Source organism: Ipomoea nil, unplaced genomic scaffold (genome assembly GCF_001879475.1).
Source record: "Ipomoea nil cultivar Tokyo-kokei standard unplaced genomic scaffold, Asagao_1.1 scaffold2805, whole genome shotgun sequence".
Classification (NCBI taxonomy): Eukaryota; Viridiplantae; Streptophyta; class Magnoliopsida; order Solanales; family Convolvulaceae; genus Ipomoea; species Ipomoea nil.
Window position 1 is genome coordinate 3,046,606 of NW_017619233.1, and position 25,001 is coordinate 3,071,606.

General features: G+C 36.1%; 1 protein-coding gene across 5 annotated transcripts; it reads left to right on the forward strand.

Moving 5' to 3' along the window:
• On the forward strand, positions 1-24,904 carry LOC109158146 (protein ANTI-SILENCING 1). 5 transcript variants are annotated; one of them, XM_019305985.1, is made up of 12 exons: positions 1-172; positions 1,232-1,676; positions 11,206-11,371; positions 13,531-14,522; positions 17,489-17,515; positions 19,419-19,511; positions 22,519-22,597; positions 22,930-23,020; positions 23,927-24,038; positions 24,117-24,233; positions 24,327-24,385; positions 24,843-24,904. In XM_019305985.1, the coding sequence occupies exons 2-11, from the start codon at positions 1,275-1,277 to the stop codon at positions 24,375-24,377; spliced, it is 2,130 nt and encodes a 709-aa protein (XP_019161530.1). In that variant the 5' UTR covers positions 1-172; positions 1,232-1,274; the 3' UTR covers positions 24,378-24,385; positions 24,843-24,904. The 5 variants fall into 5 exon arrangements, with proteins under 5 accessions (XP_019161530.1, XP_019161531.1, XP_019161528.1 ...); XM_019305986.1 differs by having other exon boundaries at positions 24,327-24,375; positions 24,830-24,870; XM_019305983.1 differs by lacking the exon at positions 24,843-24,904 and having other exon boundaries at positions 24,327-24,727.
• The last annotated feature ends 97 nt before the right edge of the window (positions 24,905-25,001 follow it).

Here is a 25,001-nt window from a genome sequence, read left to right on the forward strand (position 1 = left end):
CGAGAATTTCTGAGATTCGACCGAGACGAAACCCTATCTGCCCAGACGCTTCGAAGACGAGAACAGAGTTACAGAGGCGGACCCAGACGATTTCTTCTCTCCTCTCATTTAGCCTTCACTCCCTGTTTTCTTCTTCTGGCTCCCTATCGCCGATCACTTCTTACATCTCAAGGTTCGGTTTATTCTCCCTAATTCTTCTTTTGTAAATTTATTCTATTTAATAGCTCTATGGAACTGGGGTATGCATGAGTCGCCAGTTGAATTTGGCTGAATGATCAAAGTGATATGCGGCCTTCTCTACTATTCTTCTTTTTATTACTTCCCATCTTATCCAAGTTGCTTCTTGGTGTTCTGTAATCTCTATGTTTTATGTTAATCTGGTTTAAGGCAATGCTCTGCATCAATGTTAATGTTCTACCTAATATGAAATCAACGTGACCCATGTTTGACAATGGATCATTTATGTAGAAATTGTCGTGTTTGAGAACAGAATTGGGAATTCACTCTCACCCCCCCCCCTCCCCCCCCCCCCCCTCTATTTTCATTGTTATTTTTTTTTTATAGTTACTGCTTTGGGACCTGTAATCATTGTGTTCTACATCAATTCAGTATCAAGGCAAGGCATATTGCTTCCCATTTTGTATCAATGTTAATGCCTTGCCTAATGTAAAATAGATGTGACCAGTGCTCAACAGAGGACAATTTATGTAGAACTTCCCTAGTCTGAGGACACAATTGGGCATGCTATTTTTTTCCCAACTATTTATGAACACGGTGTTAAGGAGATAAATAATGGGTTATGTCTCCTTAGTAAGGATAAGAGATATGCCTTTGGATAAATTCAAAGGCCTGTTTATGGTAACTTTCCTTTAGATCACAATGGGAATTGCCTAACCATGCTATATCTTTAGTTGATTTTTCAGATAGGCTCAAACTTAAATAGATATGCCGTATAATGCCGTGTTTCTTGTTTTTTGACACTGTAATATGTTTGGCACCCCTTGGTTCCTTTTAATTATATATTGCTGTATATTGCCTTGATTTTGTTTTTTGGTTGACATCTTCACTTAAAGGAACATTATGTAAAGGAAAACTACAGTAAAGGAAATAAAAGAGAGAAGGATTGATAAAGATATGGTGGTTGAAACTTGTTTCTGATGGCTAGATTTCTCTTTATTTATATTCTGTATCTTTGATATTTTCTGTATGGTTACTCTTGAATTTAAAGCAGTGTACATTTGATGCACTTCCAAGTCCAAACTTGTTGACTATATATGGTGAAAAACATGGCATCTTCGGTTGAAGCTACTCCCTTGGACTCTTCAACATGTATCAACAAACTTGTCAAATTTGAAGATCTTGAATTTACGTGGGGTAAAAAGAGAGGAACTGGCGGAAAGCGAAAAGAGGTTCAATTTTATGAATCTTTTACTTATGATGGCGTTGAGTATGTACTTTATGATTGTGTGTATATGCACACGGAAAGTGGAGTTGAACCTTACGTTGGGAAGCTTATCAAAATATGGGGAAATGGAGAAAAGTCCAAGAAAGTAAAGGTTCAGTGGTTTTTTCGACCTTCGGAGATTATGTATCATCTCAAGGATGAAAAGTTTATGGAGAATGAAATATTTCTTGCCTCCGGTGAAGGGATTGGTCTCTCAAATGTCAACCCACTGGTAATTGATTATTTTGAGTGCTTTTATGCTCTACATTATTTTTACTCTTGATCTACTCTTATTCTGAACTATCTTTCCATCTGTTTTCTCACACTCGTAGTTTAGTTAGTCCTAATAGTTTAGTCACCTAAGAAAATCTAACTATTTTTTGCACTTGACCGGACATTGAAGGCACTTCTTAACTTATTTTTAACCACAGTTTCTCAATTCATGGGTTACTTTTTAACTTGTAACATTATTATTATTATTTTTTAATTTCTACTACCATTTTCTCCCCCCATCTTTTTCTAAAACTTTATTATTCACCCAGATTACAAACATAAAGGAACAGATAGAGTTGTTGGTTGGGCTATATTCTGTCTTGCATCTTATTTGTAGAGGTCCTAAACGTAAATTACTACATTTCACATTCCCATATATTATATAAGGCTTTTTGTTGTTGTTGTTGTTGTTTTTTTGTTTTTTTGTTTTTTTTTTTGTTTTTTTTTTTTTGTTTTTTGTTTTTTTTTGTTTTTGTTTTTGTTTTTTTTTGTTTTGTTTTGTTTAGGCTAGCTGTTATTCTGTTATGATTCTCTTATTTTGTTTTTTCGTTCATATATGTTTTCTTCGCTGCTAGTTAATGCAATTATACAAGAATCTCTTTGTTAGTACTCATGTGTGTCTAACATTGGGCTACTCATCAGTCAAAATGATTACCTGTTTTTTTCTTACCCCATTCATATATACACTTTTCAACTATTAGTTTATGTAATTGTGGGTTTATGTTATGTGCTCCCGTCATGGGCAAGGAATCATAAGGAAAAAAGAAAGAAAGAATATTAATTGGAAAAGGAAAAGAAAAAGACACTGGGTTTGCTTGAGACCCAAAACTCCCCTTTTTGGGATTAAATTTCAGCTTGCTCTATTATTCCAAATAACGCTCCCTTTAAAAGGTGTTGAAGGAGTTTGGAGAATAAAGTATTGTCTTGTTATTTACACTCTGTCTACAAGCAACTACACAGCACCATATATATAGGTAGAAGATGGAATACTAATAGGGCCCTAGGGATACTAACAGACATAGAAACTGAACAGTCATAGGAAATAATAAAAGCATAATAATGAGTCTTAATGAGTCTCAACATCCCCCCTCAAGCTGGAGCATGAATATCAAAAGCTCCAAGCTTGGTACACAAATATTCAACTCTGGGACCTCTTAAAGCTTTGGTGAAGATATCAGCCAACTGATCATTTGTACCCACGAATGAGGTAACGATTTCCCCGGATGTAATCTTTTCGCGAATAAAATGACAATCGACTTCGATGTGTTTTGTTCTCTCATGAAAGACAGGATTGGATGCAATATGCAAGGCTGCTTGATTGTCGCACATTAGTTTAATAGGCCCTTTCATGCAAAGATTTAATTCAGTCAAGAGATGCTTTAACCAGATTAGTTCACATGTTCCCAAGGCTATTGACCGATATTCTGCCTCTGCACTCGATCGAGCCACCACATTTTGCTTCTTACTTTTCCAAGATACTAGATTGCCACCAAGGAAAACGCAGTACCCTGATGTTGACTTTCTATCCCAAGAGCACCCAGCCCAATCTGCATCAGTATAACCAACAATCTCTGTATTTCCACGATCCTTGTATAAAACACCGTTCCCGGGAGACTTCTTGATGTATCGTAGGATCCTAATGACAGCTTCCCAATGGCTATCACACGGAGAAGCCAAAAATTGACTCACAACGCTAACTGCAAAAGAGATGTCAGGGCGAGTGACGGTTAAGTACAACAATTTTCCAACCAATCTTCGATATCTTCCTGGATTTGAAAAGGGCTTCCCTTGTTCCGGTACAAGCTTAATGTTAGGATCCATGGGAGTATCAATAGGTCTGCAATCACTCATACCTGTTTCCTCTAATATGTCTAAAGCATATTTTCGTTGAGATATACAAATCCCTTGCTTTGACTGGGCAACTTCTATCCCTAAGAAGTATTTTAATTTTCCAAGGTCTTTTGTCTCAAAATGTTGGAAAAGATGTTGCTTTAGCTGGAGTATTCCTTCTGCATCATCTCCTGTGATAACAATATCATCGACATAAACAACAAGATAAACGCTCTTACCATGTCGATGCCGGTAGAATACAGAATGATCCACTTTGCTTTGGACTAACCCAAACTCTTGCAGAACTGTACTAAAACGTCCGAACCAGGCACGTGGAGACTGTTTCAATCCATAAAGAGAACGTTTTAATTTGCAAACCAAATCAGTCTCCCCCCCTTGAGCAACAAAACCCGGAGGTTGCTCCATATACACCTCTTCTTTTAGATCCCCATGTAAAAAGGCATTCTTGATGTCAAGTTGGTATAGAGGCCAATGATGGATGGCAGCAATAGACAGAAAGATTCTGATAGAAGAGATCTTGGCTACGGGTGAGAACGTATCAGTGTAATCAACGCCAAACACTTGAGTATACCCCTTGGCTACAAGGCGAGCTTTGAGTCTATCTATCTGTCCATCAGGCCCAACTTTGACATTATAAACCCAACGACAACCAACAACTGTTTTGCCAGGAGGTAATGGAACCAAGTCCCAAGTTCCCGAGGATTGCAAAGCAACCATTTCATCTACCATAGCTTGCTGCCAACCAGGATGGGAAAGAGCTTCCCTAACCGAATTAGGAACAGAAACAGATGATAAACTGGAGATGAAAGCATTGTAAACAGGGGAAAACCGGTGATAAGAGACAAAATTATATATAGGGTAGGGATTGCGAGTAGACCGGTTACCTACCCGACTAGCAATGGGCGGACTGGAGATTGGAGCAGGACCCGAATCCGAGGGAAGGGACCGCTCAGGAGATGAATCAGCAGGTTCAATGTTTGCAGCAGTAGTGGTTGGTGGTAATTTTGACCGACGATGATAGGTGAACTGGAAAGGAGAAACAGTGTGGGTTTGTGATGGATTGGGAGGTAGGACAACAGGAGATATTGGTATTTCTGTCCCTCCTTCAAATGAGGGAACTGGTAGGACATCAGGAAAAGGATCCACCACCCTTATAGAGTCAGATGAAAAGAACGGAGTGTACTCAAAGAAGGTAACATTTGGTGATACATAGAATCGCTGTGTCTCAGGACAATAACACCTGAACCCTTTTTGAACCCTAGAGTACCCCACAAAAATACATTTCAAGGACTTGGGTGACAGTTTATCACGACCAGGAGTAATATCCCGAACAAAGCAAGTGCAACCAAAAACCCTCAGCGGAAGCTTGTGTAATGACTCTTGAGGAAACAATATGTTATAAGGTATTTTGCCATGTAGAACAGCCGATGGCATACGGTTAATAAGGTAACATGAGTGGAGGATAGCATCTCCCCAGAAATAAGAGGGAACCTTATAGTGAAGGAGCATAGTCCGAGCGGTTTCCACTAGATGCCTATTCTTTCGTTCAGACACACCATTCTGTTGTGGAGTATCTGGACAAGAAGACTCATGGAGAATACCTTCAGAGTCAAGGAGGGTAGACAAAGGAGTATTGAAATATTCCCTGGCATTATCACTTCGAAGAACTTTAATAGAGACTCCAAATTGATTCTTGATTTCATTATGAAATTTCTGAAAGATGTTGAATAGATCAGAACGTCGTTGCATTAGGAAAACCCAAGTACAACGCGAAAAGTCATCAATAAAAGTAACAAAATATTTAAAACCTAACACAGAAGTGACACGACAAGGGCCCCAAATATCACTGTGAACTAAGGAAAAAGGGGATGAGGACACTTTATTAACCCGTTCAGGAAAGGAGGTTCTTGAATGTTTCCCAAATTGACAAGATTCACACTCTAGTGAAGACAGCTTTGAGAGACTCGGTTCAAGTTGTTGTAGTTTCTTCAAACTTGGATGACCTAGACGACAATGAGTAAGGGAAGGAGAAATAGTAGCACTACAGACAGCGGAAGCAGGAGTGGATAGACGGTATAACCCTTTTGATTCATACCCCGAGCCAATCGTCTTCCCCGAACGACGGTCCTGTATAACAACCGAATCAGGAGAAAAAGTGACAAGACAATCAAGAGAACGAGTAAGTTGACGAATGGAAATCAAATTAAAAGGACAAGTAGGTATATGCAAGACTGATGACAAGGGTAAATCAGGAAGAGGTCTTGCTTTACCAACTCCTTTAGCAGAACATATGGATCCATTACCAAACACAATGGACGGAAGAGACTTAGAGTTTGTGAGATGGGTCAATAAGGAAGAATTACCACATATATGTTCGGAGGCACCTGAATCAAGGACCCAGGGTCCGAGAGGTCCAGATTGAGAAACAAGGGCAGCATGAGTCTCTCCCGTATGAGCCAAAGGAGTGAAAACAGTAGCTTGGGCATTAGCCTTAAACCGTGCAAACTCTTCATATTCTGCAAGAGAGACATTTTTAGAACCTGATTCTTCTAGTTTGAGTTGAGCCACATTTGTAGGAGCAGTCAACGGTTTCCCATGCAGTTTCCAACATCGGTCCCGTGTGTGTCCAGATCTATTGCAGTAATCACAGTATCTAGCATTTTTCTGCCCACTACGGTCTTTATTCCGATTGCCCAGATTATTACCACGACTTCCTTGAATCACAAGAGCAGATTGTTCTGTAGTGGATGCAGAAGTTTCACCAGGAAAAGAGGCCACTTGAAGAAGGCGTTTGAACAACTCTTGGACCCCTGGCACACCTTTATCCCCAAGAATCTGGTTTCGAGTATTCTCAAACTCGGGGCCTAATTTAGTCAAAACCAGAACAACAAAAAACTTTTCACGTTGGGCAATCTGTTCATCAGGTGTCCCTCCAACGGGTAAAAGCTTATTAAACTCAGTTAATAAACTTTGAGTTTTCCCAAGAAAGGCTTCCATACTCATACCATCCTTCTTTAAATTAACCAAATTATCAACAACTGTGTAACATTGTGAAATATCATTAGTGTACAAGGATTTGGCTTGACTCCATACCTCAACACATGTTTTAAAAACTCTAAATAGTTGAATTAACTCAGGTGAAAGGGATTGCCATAGAAGACTACAAAGTTGTGCATCCACCCTTTTCCAAATTGCCTTCTCATTTTCTGGTACCTCAGTTTCTACCCCATGTTCCAAGTGGTCAATAACACCCTGGCCCATAAACCACATTTCAACGGCATCCGACCAAGAGTGGTAGTTTTGTGACCCACATAATTTTTCAGAGGTAATAACTGGATTTCCAGATAAATTAGGCACAAACACTGAGCGAGAAATAGCATTTTCAACATTGGTAGAAGTAGCATTTTCAACATTGGTAGAAGTTTCCTTGGTTCCAGTTGAAGACATGGTTGATAAAAAGGAAGAATATTACCAGGAAAGCCAGAGGAGGGTCGAAAATGAAACTGGAAAATATCGCCGGAAAATATCGCCGGAGGAGGTCTCACGCGCCGGCGCGTGGAGGCGCGTGGCGGCGGAAGGCTGCGCGTGAGGTGGCGCGTGAGGGCGCGTGCGGCGGCGGTTTGAGACGGGACTTCGACGGCCGCGGTCGCCTGCACTTCCTGACCGGCGGTGGTTCTTCGGAATTTTATGAAAACTTGCGATGAGGAGTTTTCGAAGAAGAAGCGTAGACAGACCCTGCACTGCTACTGTTCATCCTCGAAATGCTCGGAAATAAAAAGGGGTTCAGGCCAATGGTGGCTCTGATACCATGTTGAAGGAGTTTGGAGAATAAAGTATTGTCTTGTTATTTACACTCTGTTTACAAGCAACTACACAGCACCATATATATAGGTAGAAGATGGAATACTAATAGGGCCCTAGGGATACTAACAGACATAGAAACTGAACAGTCATAGGAAATAATAAAAGCATAATAATGAGTCTTAATGAGTCTCAACAAAAGGGTTGATTACAAAGGTTCCTAAACTAAGAATAATTATTTGGTAGTTTCTAAATAATTAATCTACCTAAACTAATTTTGAAGACTAAGAGTAATAAGCTAAATAACTACGTAGTATTTATTAGTATCTAAATAACTATTTAGTAATTTATTAATATCTAAACTATGTAATATAATAAAATAAGACTTCCTCAGCATGTACCATTACACCCCTCTTGGACATCAAGCTTGCCCGCAAGCTTGATAACATTGTGCATCACGTAGCCAACACTTCCCACGATCAAATGGCCTCACCAAAAGAATTGCAAACAGGAAAGCTACATTTGGCACTAGATATTGTTGGGAAGCAAGATTAGGTGTGAAATTTAAAGGCATCAGACTAGAAGGGGTGACTGAAGAGGTCTGCACAGGAGCTTGGGCTGGATAAGCCATTGGAAAATCACATGTCATTGAATAAGGGGTAGTCATGGGTGGAATGGGGTATGGTAGAGCATAATGATAGCTGCTTGCTGCTGCATCACCAACACATTGTGACTAAATAATAGTAGGATCATGTGGTATGGCCTCCTCCACCCGAGACTTCACTTGTAGATCCTCAATTTCTAAAAAATCTACAATCTTCTCTGTTGAATCGATACGAGGCTGATCATCTGAAACATTGGCATTGTCTCCCCATGTGGGTGATCAATAATGATTGTGAATGATGAATCATCCACGTTGAGTGATGTAACATTGCCATCATTTTCCTGAATACCTAAGGAAGTAGGCGTATTGATTTTGGGTGTCTGGTCATTTAGGAATTTTGTAATACATTGCTTTAGGTCATTGGGATATTCAGCTAGTTCTCCAAGGCGATGTCTGCATAGCCCCTTTTGCTAAGAGTTTCAACTCATTCACTAATTCTTTGATAGCTTCAAACTCAGACCGAGTGACGCCCATGACTCCGGCAATGGAACCAATGTTATGTGCTCCCGTCATGGGCAAGGAATCATAAGGAAAAAAGAGAGAATATTAATTGGAAAAGGAGAAGAAAAAGACACTGGGTTTGCTTGAGACCCAAAACTCCCTTTGACCCTTTTTTGGGATTAAATTTCTGCTTGCTCTATTATTCCAAATAACACTCCCTTTAAAAGGGTTGATTACAAAGGTTCCTAAACTAAGAATAATTATTTGGTAGTTTCTAAATAATTAATCTACCTAAACTAATTTTGAAGACTAAGAGTAATAAGCTAAATAACTATTTAGTAATTTCTAAATAACTCTATATTAGTGTCTGAATAACTATTTAGTAATTTATTCATATCTAAACTATGTAATATAATAAAATAAGACTTCCTCAACATGTATCAGTTTATTTTAATTTTTTTTTTTTGTGTATGTATTAATGTATTAATGGGTGTTTCTCTTCAATAAAGTTGGATCATTGAACCATTTTAATCTACAACATTTTTTTTTTCTCCTACTAGAGAGCATATAGGAACAGAATAATTTTCCATTTCATTCTAATTCTAAAATGTAGTATGTTGTTAAGAATATTCATTCCCATTCATCATTTTATTCTTTACATAATTTTATTCTAGCATACCAGGGATACCTAAAAGCAACATAGTTGGAATAGTAAGAGATACTTTAGAACCAACTAATGTGTTTATCACTTGCCCATACATATCTACAGATTTAAATAGTCTCCATCATGTTGGAGTGTGCAATTAATTGGTCTCTAACTGTCCAACTTTGAATAGATATTTTCTGCTAACCCTGCATCTATGAAGAGTTTCTGGTGAAGAGATTTGGTGATTTGCCAATTGATCATTTTAACTTACAAATGACGTGTCTTTGAAAGTTGCAATTAATACTTGTATGTTAATGTTAATTTCTATCATGAAAGAATGTACTGGAAGTAAAGTTAAAACTACTTGATCATTGTCACATATGAGTTTGATAGGTGAAAACATACAAACTTGTGGCCTATCCACTTTGTGTAAGCAGGGATAAACCATTTTTTGCACAAATTATTTTATGGTTTTAATTTGACTGGAGATGTAAATTGATTCTTGGAGAACTTTTTTATTTTATTTTATTTTTTATGCTTGTATTTGTAAAAATGTTTTGTACCCCAAAAATCATGTAAAATGTTAGATGCATTTTTTTTTTCTTTTAAAATTTTAATCTCAAAAGTACGACTATCAATTATGACATTCTTCCTCTGCAACCCAGTCAACATTATTCTTATAACACCCCCTTCCTAACTCTTCCCTACTGTGGCACTTATGAGTGGTTTGATTAATAAAAATTTCATTTATTCTTAAAGTAAGGATAATCCAGTCTGTAGATTTTTTTTTTTTTTTTGGGTGGGGGGTGGTTGTTTTAAATGCTGATCTAATTTTGATTTCAGCCCCTACACTATAGTGGTATTTCATACCAATTTGGAAAGTAATGGTCCCTTTAATTGGAAAGTGGACAAAAAGTCTCCATTAGGATAATATTATAAAATTTATTGGAGGGACCATATAGTTTTGGTCCTTTGGAGGTGGGGAGGTTACTACTATTTTGAAAACTGGAAATTTTTGTTATTATTGTTTTCAAATTTTCAATTAGTTATATACCCATTGTTTTGTATTTGCTTTTAAGTAAGTTGTATTGTCTGTGAACACTTGACATCTGGAAACAAATTTTGTAAACCATTATCATTTTCCGACATGAATGAACTGGCCATTGGTGAGTAGATGTTTCAATCAAATCAGCTCACATGTTCCAAGTCCCTAGGCCATCAATCTGTATTCAGCTTCTACGTTAGTTGTGCAACTGCATTCTGCTACTTACTTTTCCAACATAGTGACTATATGTTGATTGTCTATCCATTAGACTTGTGCATGCCATTTCTATTCATACAGCAAAGTAGATCTTTTCTTGATGATCTTGTAATGCATGTATTAAGAATGCAAACTATCTCATTCTAGTGGTAGACAAGAATGATTAACTGGCTCACAATGTGCATTGCAAAATATATTCCAAGATAGGTTACGTTGAGATAATTCTACCAATCACTGGTATTTTTCTAGATCAGATATTCTGGCTTTTTGGTGAAAGCACAGGATTTGGATTTATAAGTGTGCCAGCAGCTCTAGAATCTGCTGTTTCCTCAAGCATATATGGGAGAATACATGCGCTGAGAATGCATATACTATGCATATGTTGCGCAACCACAATTTCAAGAAAATTAGTGAACGTTCCTAGAAATCTTGGTATGGAAGTTTGGAAGTATATGTTCTTCAAAGGCTGCATGTGCCATGCATTTATTATGCAGCCTCAAGATCAAAAAAATACTTCATCTTTCCCTTATTCTGTCTGAAAGTGTTGAAGTGAATCTTGCTTTAGTTGGTTTCTACCTTCAGTATCATCACATTTGATAATAATATCATATTATCATTTACCACACACAACCAGATAAATTCAATTGCGCTTGCTTGATTGTTTATAAAATTTGCGTCTAATGATTATCCTACATGTAATTTGTGATTGTGTTTAGTATCTAAGGAAAATTTTCATGTAAAATGTGTATAGTAGATGTTTTGAACAATTCATCTATCTTTTGGGTTATGAATATTGATTACTGAATTTGTGTGAATTACATCAGGAAGCAATTGCTGGAAAATGCAATGTCCTTTGTATTTCAACGGATAGCAGAAATCGTAAACCTTCCGAAGATGATCTTAAGAATGCTGATTTTGTATTTTACCGGGTATTTGATGTTGGACGATGTACATTGGATATGATAGGCAACGAAGTTGGTGGCTTGGAAGGTATGTGTCTAAGGCTTTTAGGGTTCTCATTTTGTCTTATATGCAATAGCTTAGTAGTAGGGAATATTGCACTTTTCGTCTCTAAGTTGTGTGTAAATAGTGGTTTTATTCTTTGATTGGTTTGTAGTGTAAATCTTATTCTCAGTTGTGGCATTTTTTGCGGTTTAGTCTTTTACCCTAACACTAGTTGTTTACCTTAGTTACTTTTGTCAGAAACCCTAATTTTAAGGGTATGAAGGTAAAAACAGTGATTCTCCCCTAGCTAGCATTTATAATCCATGACCATGAGAGATCTATGTTGTGTGATGGCTAAACCACCACTTGGACATCTTAAAACTCCTCGAAGTCGTGGCAACTAAGATTATGATTTACCTCTTCATGGTCTCCAAGCCCACTTATCATGGTCGTTTCTCCCTCTCAGTTGTCAAGTATTATTTCACTTGCTTGCTTTCACCTACATTTATTCCACTAGAATGGTGTCACCCCTTGTGCGTTTGTAACCCCTTCCTTGACAAGGAAAGTAGATCTAGATCTTTGACTTTGACTCCAAAATGGCCTCAACATTGGAATACTTCACCTCACGTAGGAGGTGATGATTAGAAAAGGTTATGACATCGCAATAGAGCAAAGGAGTTTTCTTATGTCATTCTATTAGTCTTTATTATGAGGTGCCTTCCATTTGACGGTAGCAATATATCAAACATGTGTTTTGCAATACTAAGCTAAGTGCTTTAGTTCCAAAATTGGATTTCAATGCTGGTCGGAGCATACTTTAGTGGCTACTTGATCCCTACTCACTAATAAGACTAAGCATCGAGGAATTGATGAAGCTACCTTGGTTCAATAAGTCATCATCACAACTAGATTAGAGAGCTGAACAACAATTCCTTAGGAGTTCGATAAGGATTGCAAACACTTTGAAATCCATATAATTTCAATGTCTTTCTAGTTGGATTTATTAGGGTTGTTTGTTCTAGCGGGATTGAACAAGAAGGAAATGTGATTCACCACAAATGTTGAGATGAATAGGTTGAGGAGATGGTAAAGAGGGAGTGAAACAAGGTATATGGTTGAGAGGGGCAAGGGAAGGGGGATTAGGTTGGTGAAAGCAAGAGTAAAGTTGGTGGTGGAATTTCTTTATGTGGTGATAATTCTATGGTTAATGGAGATGAAGGTTGTTAATGGAGAAATGAACTTTGAACATACAAAATCGAAGGATAAGAGAGTTGGGTTGAAAGATATATGTTTTTCATTGGTGGTATGACGGTACGATGATGGGTCTTGATCTATTTTGCTCTATATGGGCTATATGTTTTTATCTTATTACCCCTTAAAATTAGGGTTTCTAGCAAGTATAATCGTGGTTATCGAGACCGGAAGCCTAATGAGCTCGCCTCGCCTAAAATGGGCGAGGCACGCTTGGGCGTATCCTGGCTTTGATTCGGGTTTGCACCGGGTCGACCTGGAATTATTAAAAAGAATAAGAAAAAAAAGGGATTAAAACCCTTCGCAGCCTCGGAACATCGCAACATTCAAGCTTTGTTTATGTCGCATACTCGCATTCACATCCAGCTTCGCCGCTGTTGTCGACTTCTAGCTCTGCCGACCACCACCGTCGTCGACTTCCGCCTCGCCCACCACAGCCGTCGCGTCGCTCTCCTGTCTTCTAAGATATCTGACTGCCATTCTTCTTTCTTCTTTCTTTCTTCTTGGCCGTTCCTTCTTCACTTCTTCTGCCGAGTTGTCGTTCCTTTTTCCTTCTTCTTTCTTTATATCATAATTATGATATATATATATATATATATATATATATATATATCAAGGTTGAAAAAATCGCTAGGCGCCCGGGACCGCCTAGGGCGCCTACAGCGCCTAGGTGGCCAACTGCCTAGCGCCTAGGCGCGATTTTTGCAACACTGTAATATATATTACATATCGCCTAAGCGTCGACTAGGCGGTCGGTGGCATCTCGCCTAGAAAGTCCGCCCTGATAACCACAAATCTAATAAGAGTCAAATGACTAACGTTAGGACAAAGTACTAAAACCGCAAAAAATGTGGCACAACTGAGGACAAGGTTTACAAAAGTCACCAATCAAAGTGCAATAATTCTGATAGATTAAAATCTTATGTATGTTGTGTTTTGCATTGTTGGTACAGTTAAGTTTGTATTTAACAGAAATGAGAGTGAAATGGCCAGTGATGTTGTCAAACTTCCTTCTGATCAGAAAGAAGATAAGTGTGCTAATGTGATGGTAAATAGGCTGAAGTCATCTAGTGATTTGAAAATTGGAACGGGTGATGGGAATTCAAGCGGTATAGTTTTGAAGAAAAATGGACGAGAAGTAACGCATGGAGATCAAAATGTTTTATCAAGTGAGCTAGGTTCACTAACTAAAACAAAGTCTATAGCTGTGGAGCCAATAGAAGACAACAAAGTGACAACAAAAGCTCTCAAGGATCCTTGTGGGCTGGGCAAGGATGTAAAATCTGCAAAGGATTTAGTAGATAGGCCTTCAAAGAAGGCCAAGATTGATATCTCTGCTAAAATATCTGAAGATAAGAATAAAAGTAATGTTCAGAAACCTAATGCTTGGAATGGAGAAAATGAGGACAAAGTTCTGCCAAAAGCTGTCAATTCTTCTGCTTCTAAAAGTTCTGCCAGGTTGGACAATGACTCAAACAGTAAAATTTCTGGCGCAGATGACAGAAAATCTTTGGTTAAAAGTGCCCCTCCTGCAGCAGTAACAACACAAACAAAGGCTGGACATGTTAAACATTCTCATGAGATGGGCAAAGGTGATAAATCTGAAAAAGAATCTATTGTTGTAGAAGAGAGAATTTCAAAGAAGGCAAAATTTGATATTTTTGGTAAGGTATCTGAAGATGGGAAAAGTAATGTTCAAAAACGTAGTATTAAGCATGGAGAGCATGCTACCAAAGCCTCATTGAACGCCACCAATTCTTTTAAAGAAAGGGCTATAGCTCTAAAATCTTCCCTTGGATTGGATGAGGGTCTTTCAAAAGCAAAATCGTCTGGGAAACCAAACAAGCTATCTAATAGCAACGCAATGTCTTTGGGGGATGCTTCGACAAATGAAAATCAAGAATTTGAAGGCAAGAGCTTTGAAGCAACTCCAAGACATGTTGTCGTAAGTTGTGCCTATGCATCATTTTGTTGTGAAAATTTAATTTACTTGATATGTGAGATGAGGAATTGCAAGTTTTATATTGATCACGGGCATAAATAAGTGATGGAGAAAATGGAATAAATTGATGTAATGAAGGTTTCTCATGCTAAGAGATGAGCTCACCTTTATTTTTGGAGAGGTTTCGAGGCGTGTGTCCTTGATACCATGGTTGAAGGCGGCAAGCACTTGATAAGTACACCAAACCACACAAAGCCTATTGCAAGAGTTTTATAAGTTAGGCATGTATGTTCCTTTTTCTAAGCACAATAAAAATAGACATGCGCATTTTTTAAGGTAAGTGTCTTTGTCCCATTGAATTCTTGATTTCTTCCCTATTTTGGGCTTATATGTTACCATAACCACTAAGCCAACCTCTTCTAGCTTTGTCAACTCAACACCTCCCTTTAAAACTTTTTTTTTTTTTTTTTTTTTTTTTCTTTTTTTGGATTCATTTATCTAATCTAAGTTGAAAAACTTTCTATCAATCGTGCATGACCGTTCACAAACAAAATGCTTGATTACTTTTGTTCTATGGTTGTGTGCAAGAAATTGTGGTAGAAAGTTCTAGGTAGTTATTACGTCGACTTTCCAATTATCATTTGATCAAGTGGACCTATGTATTGTGATGGGATCACCTTCTTGAGTCCACTTTGACTGACAAAATGGTGTTATGAACAACATTCCTTTGGGTCTAGTGATATTAAGTCTGTAACATTCCTTTGAGAGAGTTATTGGACATGATCCATTCTATTCTTGTTTTCTTCTATCTTATATATAACCACAACTATTATGACCCCCAACTCTAGCTTCCTCACGAATTTAGCTTGCTTTTTTTGGTTTGTTTGTTTGTTTTTTTTTTTTTTTTTTCCTGACCTATTTAGTTCAATTAATTGAGCATGACCATTTACCACCTAAATGTTTAATATAATTTGTCCCATTTTCGGGGATTAAGAGATTGAGGCAAAAAATATAGAAGGTATTAATGACTCATTTACAACATTGGCTATTTGGTATGTGGTTATGAGCACAAAGTGAGTTGCAATTTTGTGACTTTAGTTTGTGTATTCCATTGGCTATCACAATTGGTATTAGAGCTTGCACATCTTGGAATTGTGAAGTAATGTTCTATGGTGGTAACTACCTCTAGATTTTGTGATCTCTTTCATTTGATCAAGTGGAACTGACTGATACTTCATGTCTTCTCTTGATTCCACTTTGCTTGGGAAAATGGTGTAATGAACTACTTGAACATCATTCCTTTGGGGTGTTATGATTATAACTTCGTAACATCCCTTCCACTAATTTGGGGTACATTATATGAAAGCGAAAAGGAAGCACTTATTTGCAAATTTAGGTGCGCACATCTAAACCCAAATTTAGTTGCAATTGGTGGGCTCTAACCGTCAAGATAGTGTGCTAAGTGGGGGTATTATCTTTCTATGTTAATTGACAATCTCAAATCAATCCGTATGTGCAATAACAAGGGTTTTTATGATTATTGTATATCAAAACATTGTAGAAAGGTCATATATTTGTATACAAGTTACATGCACTATGCCAAACCCACTCTGACCATGACTAGGTCTATGGTTAGGGCTTATTCGCATTCAACGTCCTAAATCATTTCATAAATGGAAAGTTGTAATTGCTTATACATCTTGTAGTCATTGGTAGTAATTTGTGTCATTGAATCCAAAACAACATTAATATTACCTTCTAGCTATCCCATTGAAATGGGATTAGGTGTGCACATGCATTCTTTTGAATGTCGTCATTGACATTTCAACTTTTGTAACTTTATTTCCTAAATTCTTGGATGTTCTATTTCTATAGTAATTAGTGATTGATTAAATGGAACATACCTCACCTCACTCCAAATGGAGCATACTTATTTTGGGGTTTGGGTGGGAACGTTGACTTTTCTCCCCAAGGAGGCAAATCAAATTTTGAAAATCTTATATTTTTAGAAATAATTTCATTTGGTATGTTGACAGAAATATTTTATTTTATTATTTTGCTTTCTAATTTTAAGACATTTATCCTGTCCCATTTTATTGGTCCTACTTTCCATTTCAGAGTTTGTTTGGAAGAGCAATTGGAAGGGTTGGAGTAGTCCACCACTCCAACTGCTCTTCAAAGAGACATTCAAATGGGAACTCTTTGATTGGAGTGGTTATTACCTCCATTCTAACCACTCTAATCTCACCACACTCCTAAATGCGCTGTTAGTCCATTCCAAACTATTTCTTAATTTCATAATTTAGACACTACTACTTTTTTACTATTTTCAATTTACCCCTTTTTCTTATTTAGATTAGTCATTTACTTGTTCAATTTGTTTTTGTAGAAAACAATGCCAAACATAAATAGCACTTAAATGACGTATTTATTAATGATTGGTCAAATAAAAAACTTTTTGGCTTATTTTCTTTAAAATTTTCTTATAAGTTTTCAATTTAACTTTTTGTGTTCAATAGAATTTTCAATGTAGTTTTTAAATACATAAATTTTATTAGCTAATACTAAATTAAATATTACGGAGTACAAAAAATTGAATTGTAAATAATTTGAGTCAAATTTCACATTGTAGTGGATGTCATATAACAAGGGACAAGAGTATTTTGTCTCTCTGATGGGTTCTGATTTTCCTTCACAGTATTTTTTCCTCTTTGTGTGAGAGTTGTGTATTCTAATGGTGATGGTTAATGCTTTTAGATATAGGACTTGTTGACATTAGCTAAGGAAGTGTTGTAGACAATTTGGTATTTCATTTGTCAATTGTCTACTGTGTTTGACTTGATGTATATCTCCCTTGTACATTGTAAATTTATTCTGTCTTATTGCCTGTGTTTTTGTTTGTGCTACTGCAACTATGGTTTTGTATAGATAAATTCTTGTTCTTATCGATATTTCCTTTTTCATTGCAGGAGTCAGTCTCATGGTTCAAGGAGCCTGTGAGTGTTTCTCCTCTTGCTTTATTTTGACAGAAGTTTAATGTACTACTGTTCTATTTATCACAAAGCGAATAATAAAAAAAGTCTAAAATACGTTTTAACTTCAAGAATGATCATAAGGAAAGAAATCTCTCAAAAGATAAGAATGATCATAAAGAAAGAAATCTCTCAAAAGATGTATAGAATACTCAAATGTATGCCAAAGTGAGGGCTCCGGTTGTAATGATGACTTCGGGGCTCCAACTTCAGACAACTGCTATTTCTAATCCAGCTTGGATTTGATGTGCCGCTTTCAAGCTCTTTGCAAGTTGAGCATTGGGCTTTATTGGCACTAGTCCAGTTCTCTTTTGCATGGGGCACTCTTGGATTTCCAACAGTGCCTCCTACATCATTGGGCCTGTCAGATTCATCAAATATTTGTCAAATATCTTGTGGATAAGAGACAGTGAGATAATAGTAGTGAAAAAAATGTTGGTAGGGCAAGACTTGTGGTAAATCCTTCTTGATACATTTCCCATGCCAATTGTCTTTCTTGTTTCTTAGTCTTGTACTGAGTTGTGTACATTCCTAAATGTCCTTATAACTACCAGTCTACCACATAATCAGAAGAAAGGTAACTAGACAAATAAGAGAGTGAGTTGATGAACCGAAATTAAGTTACAAGGACATTTAGGAATGTACACAACTCAGTACAAAGGCAAAGATGGCATAGGTGTAACCTCTCCTATTACAGTAGGCATACCTGTTAGCCCATGACCAAAAATAACTATTAGGAGAAAATTTGAGAAGGAAATATGGTTGAAATGGGAAAGATTATCTGAATGGTGATTAGTTGCACTTGACTTGAAGACCCAACTAGTATAAGACTGGGAGATGCGTTAGGAACAATAGAGGTTCTGGTCAAGCAGCACCATGACTAACTTCACCATTGAAAATTTCACCCTTGTCATTTATAAAAAGAGCCAAAATATAGTTGTTGGAATACCCCCAGAAGAAAAAAGTTATTGCCAGAAAGACTATCTAGAAAAGATTGTTGGAGATGGTCTGATCTGTTGGCGTGTTATAGTGAGCTTGCTTGAGGATAGGGTGGGGCGTACAGTGGCTACCTGTGGTGGCACAAAGTGGGCAGTGATCGACTGGTCCAGAGAAAATTGATACCTCTGATTTTATTGGAACTTGCACTAGAAGAAAGAAATTGAGGATCTAGGTTTTGAATGAACAGTAACATTACTGTTCATGCTGTATAGAATCAGGTATTCAGGATCTTGGATTGAGGCTTTGATACCGTGTTGAATTTAATATATAAAACTAGAGCATACACACATATACACTAGTACAAAAAGGCTCCTGAGATACCCAACTTGGAAATGCCAACAACCCTTCATATTTCTACACATGCTTATCTGTTGAATTTCCTCGCATGTTTCTCAACAATAAGATGACTAATGCTGAGGTCACAAATTTTAAATTATTTAAACTGTTTCAAATCGGTAAAAATACAGTATTGTAATGAGCTGGCAACGAAACGTGGTGCTAATTAGTTGCACAAGACAAGCAATATCTAGGATATATTTATGTGGAGTTCACCACTTCACCCCAAGCCATATCCAATTAAATTTTGCCTCTCTCTTTCATATACTAAGTTGCCTCACAACCAATAATGGCTTCATTTCATTGGTTTCTTTGATATCAATGCCTTGTTATAAAGCACTTAACAAAACACCATAAGAGGGAATATATGGGTTTATAAGGCCATGGGTTAGACTAGCTAATTGGTTGGATCCAATCTTTTAGTGTGGTTTGGCCCATTTGCATTATAGCCCAATTGAATGACCTTGACCCAATCTTAGATTTTAACATGTTTTATTCAAATAGTGCTTATTTTGATTTTTCCTATTTCTAGTCATGGGAGGAAAGAATGCAAACTGCAAATGACGAGGGGAGTCTTGTCTTACTCCAAAATTTGGATCCGGGATTTACCTCAGCAGAAGTACAGGTAATGCATTACCATATTAACCATATTTAGTTGTTAAAAGTGAATTGTTGCTTTATATTTGATTATATCTAATTGTTGCATTTCCTCTTTTCATGCACACCCTGTTTCTTATTTAAATTTCATTATTAAATAAAAATTCATGGTGATTAGCATCAGTTTAAAATTTTCATTTTTGTGTTTAAAGATTGGCAGTATGCTCTCTAATCTTTATCATGGTTTTAAAAGGTGTTGGGGCACGCTTCATCCTTGAGGCAGAAACCTTAAGCACAGGGTGTATGCCCTGTGTTGTAGCAAGGGTGCACTCAACCTTGGGGGTTTTCTTGAGGCGTTTCCAAACACATTAATAAAAAACTAGGTTTTAAAAATAGTCCGATTCTCCTAATTAGAAGAGATGAACCAAACAATCACCTTCTCTAGACTCCAACAGCTTGTGGCAATTCAATTTCCACTGCTCACTCCAGACGAAGTTTTGGCCTGTCCAATGATGGAATTCTCTGTCGATTTTATTGCTACGCAAGTGCGGGCTTGGAAGAACATGGATTTTTGTTTTGTTTTTTGTTTTTTTTTTTTTTAATTTTTTTTATTGGTTCTTCTTGTTCTTCAATATTTTATCCTACTATAGTTGTCTAGGATAAAGAGTGAGAGGGAAACACAGAGTCTTGAGCACTCCGCAAGACTAAGAGGCACATGATATTAATTACCATCTCTCTAGATATTAATCACACTCCCTAGAATCTCTGAAAAGAAACTATTGAGTTAGAATTCTAAAACTCTACAATTATCTCAAATGTTAATTATATAATTATTAATTGAGAATAGCATTATTTCATGCATTTTTATATTACATGTGTGTGTGTATTATCTTATATATGTTTGAATTAATATATTACATATTTTAATTTAATTTTTTGGGGGTTTATTTTGAGGTTTAAGCCTTTCTTAAACCGTGATCTTTATGCAAATTGTAGTTTACCCTTAGGGGGCGTTTGTTTCACCTAATCTTGGATTACCCTAGGTAATAGGATTACCTCTAGGAAGGTAATGTGAGATTTTGGGAATGTAAGATTACCTTATATGTTTGGTTTGGATTGTGGAATAAAATAATACCTTGTTTGGTTAAGGGTTATATGGATTAATTTACTATAATGTCCGCAATAATATATATATATATATATATATATATATATATATATATATATATATATATATATATATATATATATATATATATATATAGGGATGCACTCAAGTGTGAATAAGTTCCCAGGAAGGAATATGCGAACGAATCAGCTTTTCGACACGTGTCCAGATCTAATAACTTAAAAAAAACGCGGTGGCATTTTCGTAAATAATTGAATATCGAAGTGCAAGTAAAATCACTTACAAGTGCACCTACTTTCACCTATAAGTGCATGTAATTTTGCCTTGTTAGCATTCACTTTCCGCAAACATTCATGCACCTGGGTAGTGCTTATAACTATAGGTGCAACTATTTATAACTATAGGTGCAACTACTTATAACTATAGATGCACCTACTTTCACCTATAAGTGCATGTAATTTTTCTTTGTTAACATTCATTGATCTGAGTTCAGCGGGTAGTAATACCCCTGAAAACCACTCGCAAACATTCATACACCTAGGTACAACTACTTATAACTATGTGTGCAACTACTTAGAACTATAGGTGCAACTACTTAGAACTATAGGTGCAACTAAGTATTGATGCTCAGTGTAAATTTTTACTTGCACCTATAATACATTTTACATGCACTTGTAATACATTTTACTTGCACTTCGATGTTCAATTATTTACAAAAATGCCACCGCGTTTTTAAAAAAAATCAGTGTTTCTCATCCATTAGATCTGGACACGTGGATGGACAGAATCCATTCCTATTTTGCGCCTGGGCGAAGCATTCGCACCTGAGTGCGATTCTATATATATATATATATATATATATATATATATATATATATATATATATATATAATTTATTTATGTGTGTGTTTATTTATTTATTTATATGTATGAATGTATATCAATGCTTAAATATTAAAAAATTAAATATATAAATATACACACATGTATATTTGATTATATAAACATATATTTGTTTTATTATTATTATTATTATTATTATTATTATTATTATTATTATTACTACTACTACTATTATTACTACTATTAATATTACTATTACTAAGATTACCTAAGAAAATGAGGGTAATAAGCTTTGAGGTAATATAACATTACCAGGTAATCTCATAACTTGAACCCCAAACAAGGTAATATAATATTACCAGATTCAGATTACCTAGGTAATCTAAGATTTTACCTGAACCAAACTGATTTGGCACATTTAAAGAGTGTTTAGTTGAATTGATTATCTATATTTCTTTAGCAATCAAAACCCAAGACTCCATTAAATACAAGCATCCGCAGTGTAAACTAGTGCCTCTTCCTCACTTATCTAACAATTGCACATTCACCTAAATATACTTATATCCTATATGATCGTTCAAGAGTTTACTTCCTAACAATCTTTTTATAAGTATGGTGAAACCTCTGCACTATGCAATTGGTGGGGAATCGAAAAACATGTATTTAGAATAGAATGAATTGCCAATAATTGGACTAATAGCTAGAGGGAGGCTAAGGTTTGGAGTTTGAGGCTAAGGATTCAAGTGGATGAGAAGTCATTCTAAGGTTTGGCTTCTCACACACTTTGTCAATGGTTTAGTTGTTTAAACTTGACTCTGCCATTTCAGTCAAAGTCCATGGTTATACTGGGGCAACATTAAATCAGTTAAAGTTGATGCTCTGACTCTCTTTCCCTCAATACATCACCTTAGTTTTCATATCTATGTGTGTTAAAAAAAATATATATATATATATATATATATATATATATATATTTATTTATTTATTTATTTGTATACTGTTTTCTTTCACTCAATGCCTTAAACCATCACTTTTTTTCCCATACTGATAATCTATTTTCTAGGATATAATTTGGCATGCATTAAAGGAGAAATGCTCAGCTAAAATGTTCCAGCGCACTGCTTCATCAAGCTCTAATTCTGGTATGAATATTATTTCTATATTTTTGTTTGATATATGGGTACTAAATGATATTATTTTTTTCATGCAAAAGTTTGATATAAATGCCTCAGGATTTTTCTACTCTTTCCTTGTCTTTTAGAACATGCCTACTGTATCACAAAATTACTTTTGCCTGCTAAATTGAAGTTATCATCTATGTTTGTTTTGTGTGTGTGTTAGTATATAATACTTGAGGGCTTGAAGTTCAGCCTCTCTTATTCTTACTATTAGCACCACACTCTAAATCAATAGAAAGCCAATAGCAAACATATCAATATTCCTACTACTAAATATATTTCTATTTCCCCTCCAGGGCAAGCTTTGGCTATTTTCAGAACAAGGGAAGTAGCAGAGAGGGTTATCAAAAGGTTAAAGAACAGATGCTTAATGGTGTCTAATGAAAGGTTTGGTTTTGCATATACTTAATTCTTGTTTCTGATCATCAGGAATGCATGCTACTCGGTGATTGATTGGCTAGATATTGTAATGCCAAAATCCTGTAAATAGTTCTTTATTGAACTCTTCAGCTTTTTGGGCGCATGTTGAACTCAACTCTACAAAATTAACCTTATCAAAATATACTTTTCTAAGTCCATTTAATATTATTAATCCTTGTACACCATTGTGGGACAAAAGTCATAGTACCTTCTCGCCATTTATTTCCTCTGCATTATGGCCCTTTTTGAAAATTTAAGGGATTGCAAAATTGGAGAAGATGGTAATAGATGTAGTCATAGTTGTGAATAGATATAGATAGCAGGGATAATGGTCGTGATGGGGAGATAGGTAAGTAGAGAGTGGTGATGGTGGGGTAGGGGTAGATATGGTGAAGTTGAAGTTCATAAGTAATGACAATGGTGACTATGGATGATGTTATGTGTGTTGTATTTGGAAATTTGAAAGAAAAAAAAGTAAAAGTGTTTCCCAAATTCCTTTGTTATGTTTGAAAAATGACAAACTGTTTTGGAAAACAATGCTAAAAAAACACATTTTGTGTTGGCTATCCGGACTAATAAAACACATTTCCGTGTGGCCATCGGATCAGTGATTGGTGTGGTGTTCTTCTTCATATGCTTGGTCTGCAGACTCTTTTACAATCACTTGGTAATGGTGAGAGTATTTTAAAAACTCAGTATGTGGTTTCGATGCTGATCAACTTATGTTCACCATGCTACCTTTCCCCACTATTGCACAGAATTTCTATTTTAATGTGCTCAAATACAAACCTGTATTGGAGTGAGTAATATTGCATTTTTATTATTATACCATCATCTTATGCAAAGCATGAAATTTGTAACTTATGCTTGCAGGCCACTTGTTGCTGACATTGTAGCACTTCCCAAATCCCAAAGAAGTAGTGCATCATCATTTGTTGGCCATATTTTTATTGAAAGAGTTAGACATCAAATGCAGAGGGAAATGGTCAGTCCGCTTTCTCTCTCAGCAAAATACCTTCATATTGAAATTCAGTTTTGAGTTTTGAAAATTATTTATTTTCAGAGAGAAGCTGTATCTACATCTCACTGTTCTCAACCCAACACCATTGAATATGAAATGGCCATGGAATGGCGTTTACTGCAGTCTCGATCTGATTTCTGGTGGAGGAGGCTGTACAAGGTATTAAACCAAAACCAGCCTTTATGTTCCTTGCTTGGTGATGACTTTGATCGATCAGGATTTCTTTAACTTCTAGCTTATTTCTATTTCCAGCAACAAAACGGAGATTGGAGAAGAATCGCCACCAAATTGAAGTCAAAATGAATATCAACATATAGAGTATGCCACCTGATCTCTACATCCTTTGATTTCACCGTATTTATCGAAATGCTTCTAAGAACAGCTCGCTCAGTGTTGATTGGAATTTTCAGAAGCTTTGCCCATTCATATTATAGTTTTGTGGGCTGATATGAAGTTACTCCCTACATACAAAAGAGGGCTATGGGTGTATAGATTTTGTGGTGTAGACTGTAGACTGTAGAGTAGATTTACCAACAAATTGATGACTAAATCAAATGAATTTGTTATGTTCTATTTTTACTCTTTTATTTTTAGATTTCATGATGTCCCTGTAAATCTGTGCAAGCATTCAAGGCATAATGAAGTTTGACTCATTTTCTTATTACAACAAATGCTTCCTCACTCTTTACCAACAAGATTTATTGACTATGTTTTAGCATTTCACCATAAAGACTAATCAACAATTTGTAAATACGGATGAATATCAACTCTAGTACATATAGTATGTGGACCGCTGAGTAAGAAGAAAAAAGAAAAGTGATAAGAAAAAAAAAAAAAAGAGGACAAGAAATTGGTGTTGTTAAGGTGACAATTCAATGAACAAATTGGATAGTGACATGATTTGAAATAGAGAGGAAAATCAATTTG

Excerpts from the sequence above, each read along its gene's own strand:
- LOC109158146 (XM_019305985.1), top strand. The coding sequence starts at position 1,275 with ATGGTGAAAAACATGGCATCTTCGGTTGAAGCTACTCCCTTGGACTCT. Across the intron at positions 11,372-13,530 it reads CGAAGTTGGTGGCTTGGAAG|TTAAGTTTGTATTTAACAGA; the intron begins GTATGTGTCTAA and ends TTGTTGGTACAG. Across the intron at positions 23,021-23,926 it reads TTAATGGTGTCTAATGAAAG|GCCACTTGTTGCTGACATTG; the intron begins GTTTGGTTTTGC and ends TTATGCTTGCAG.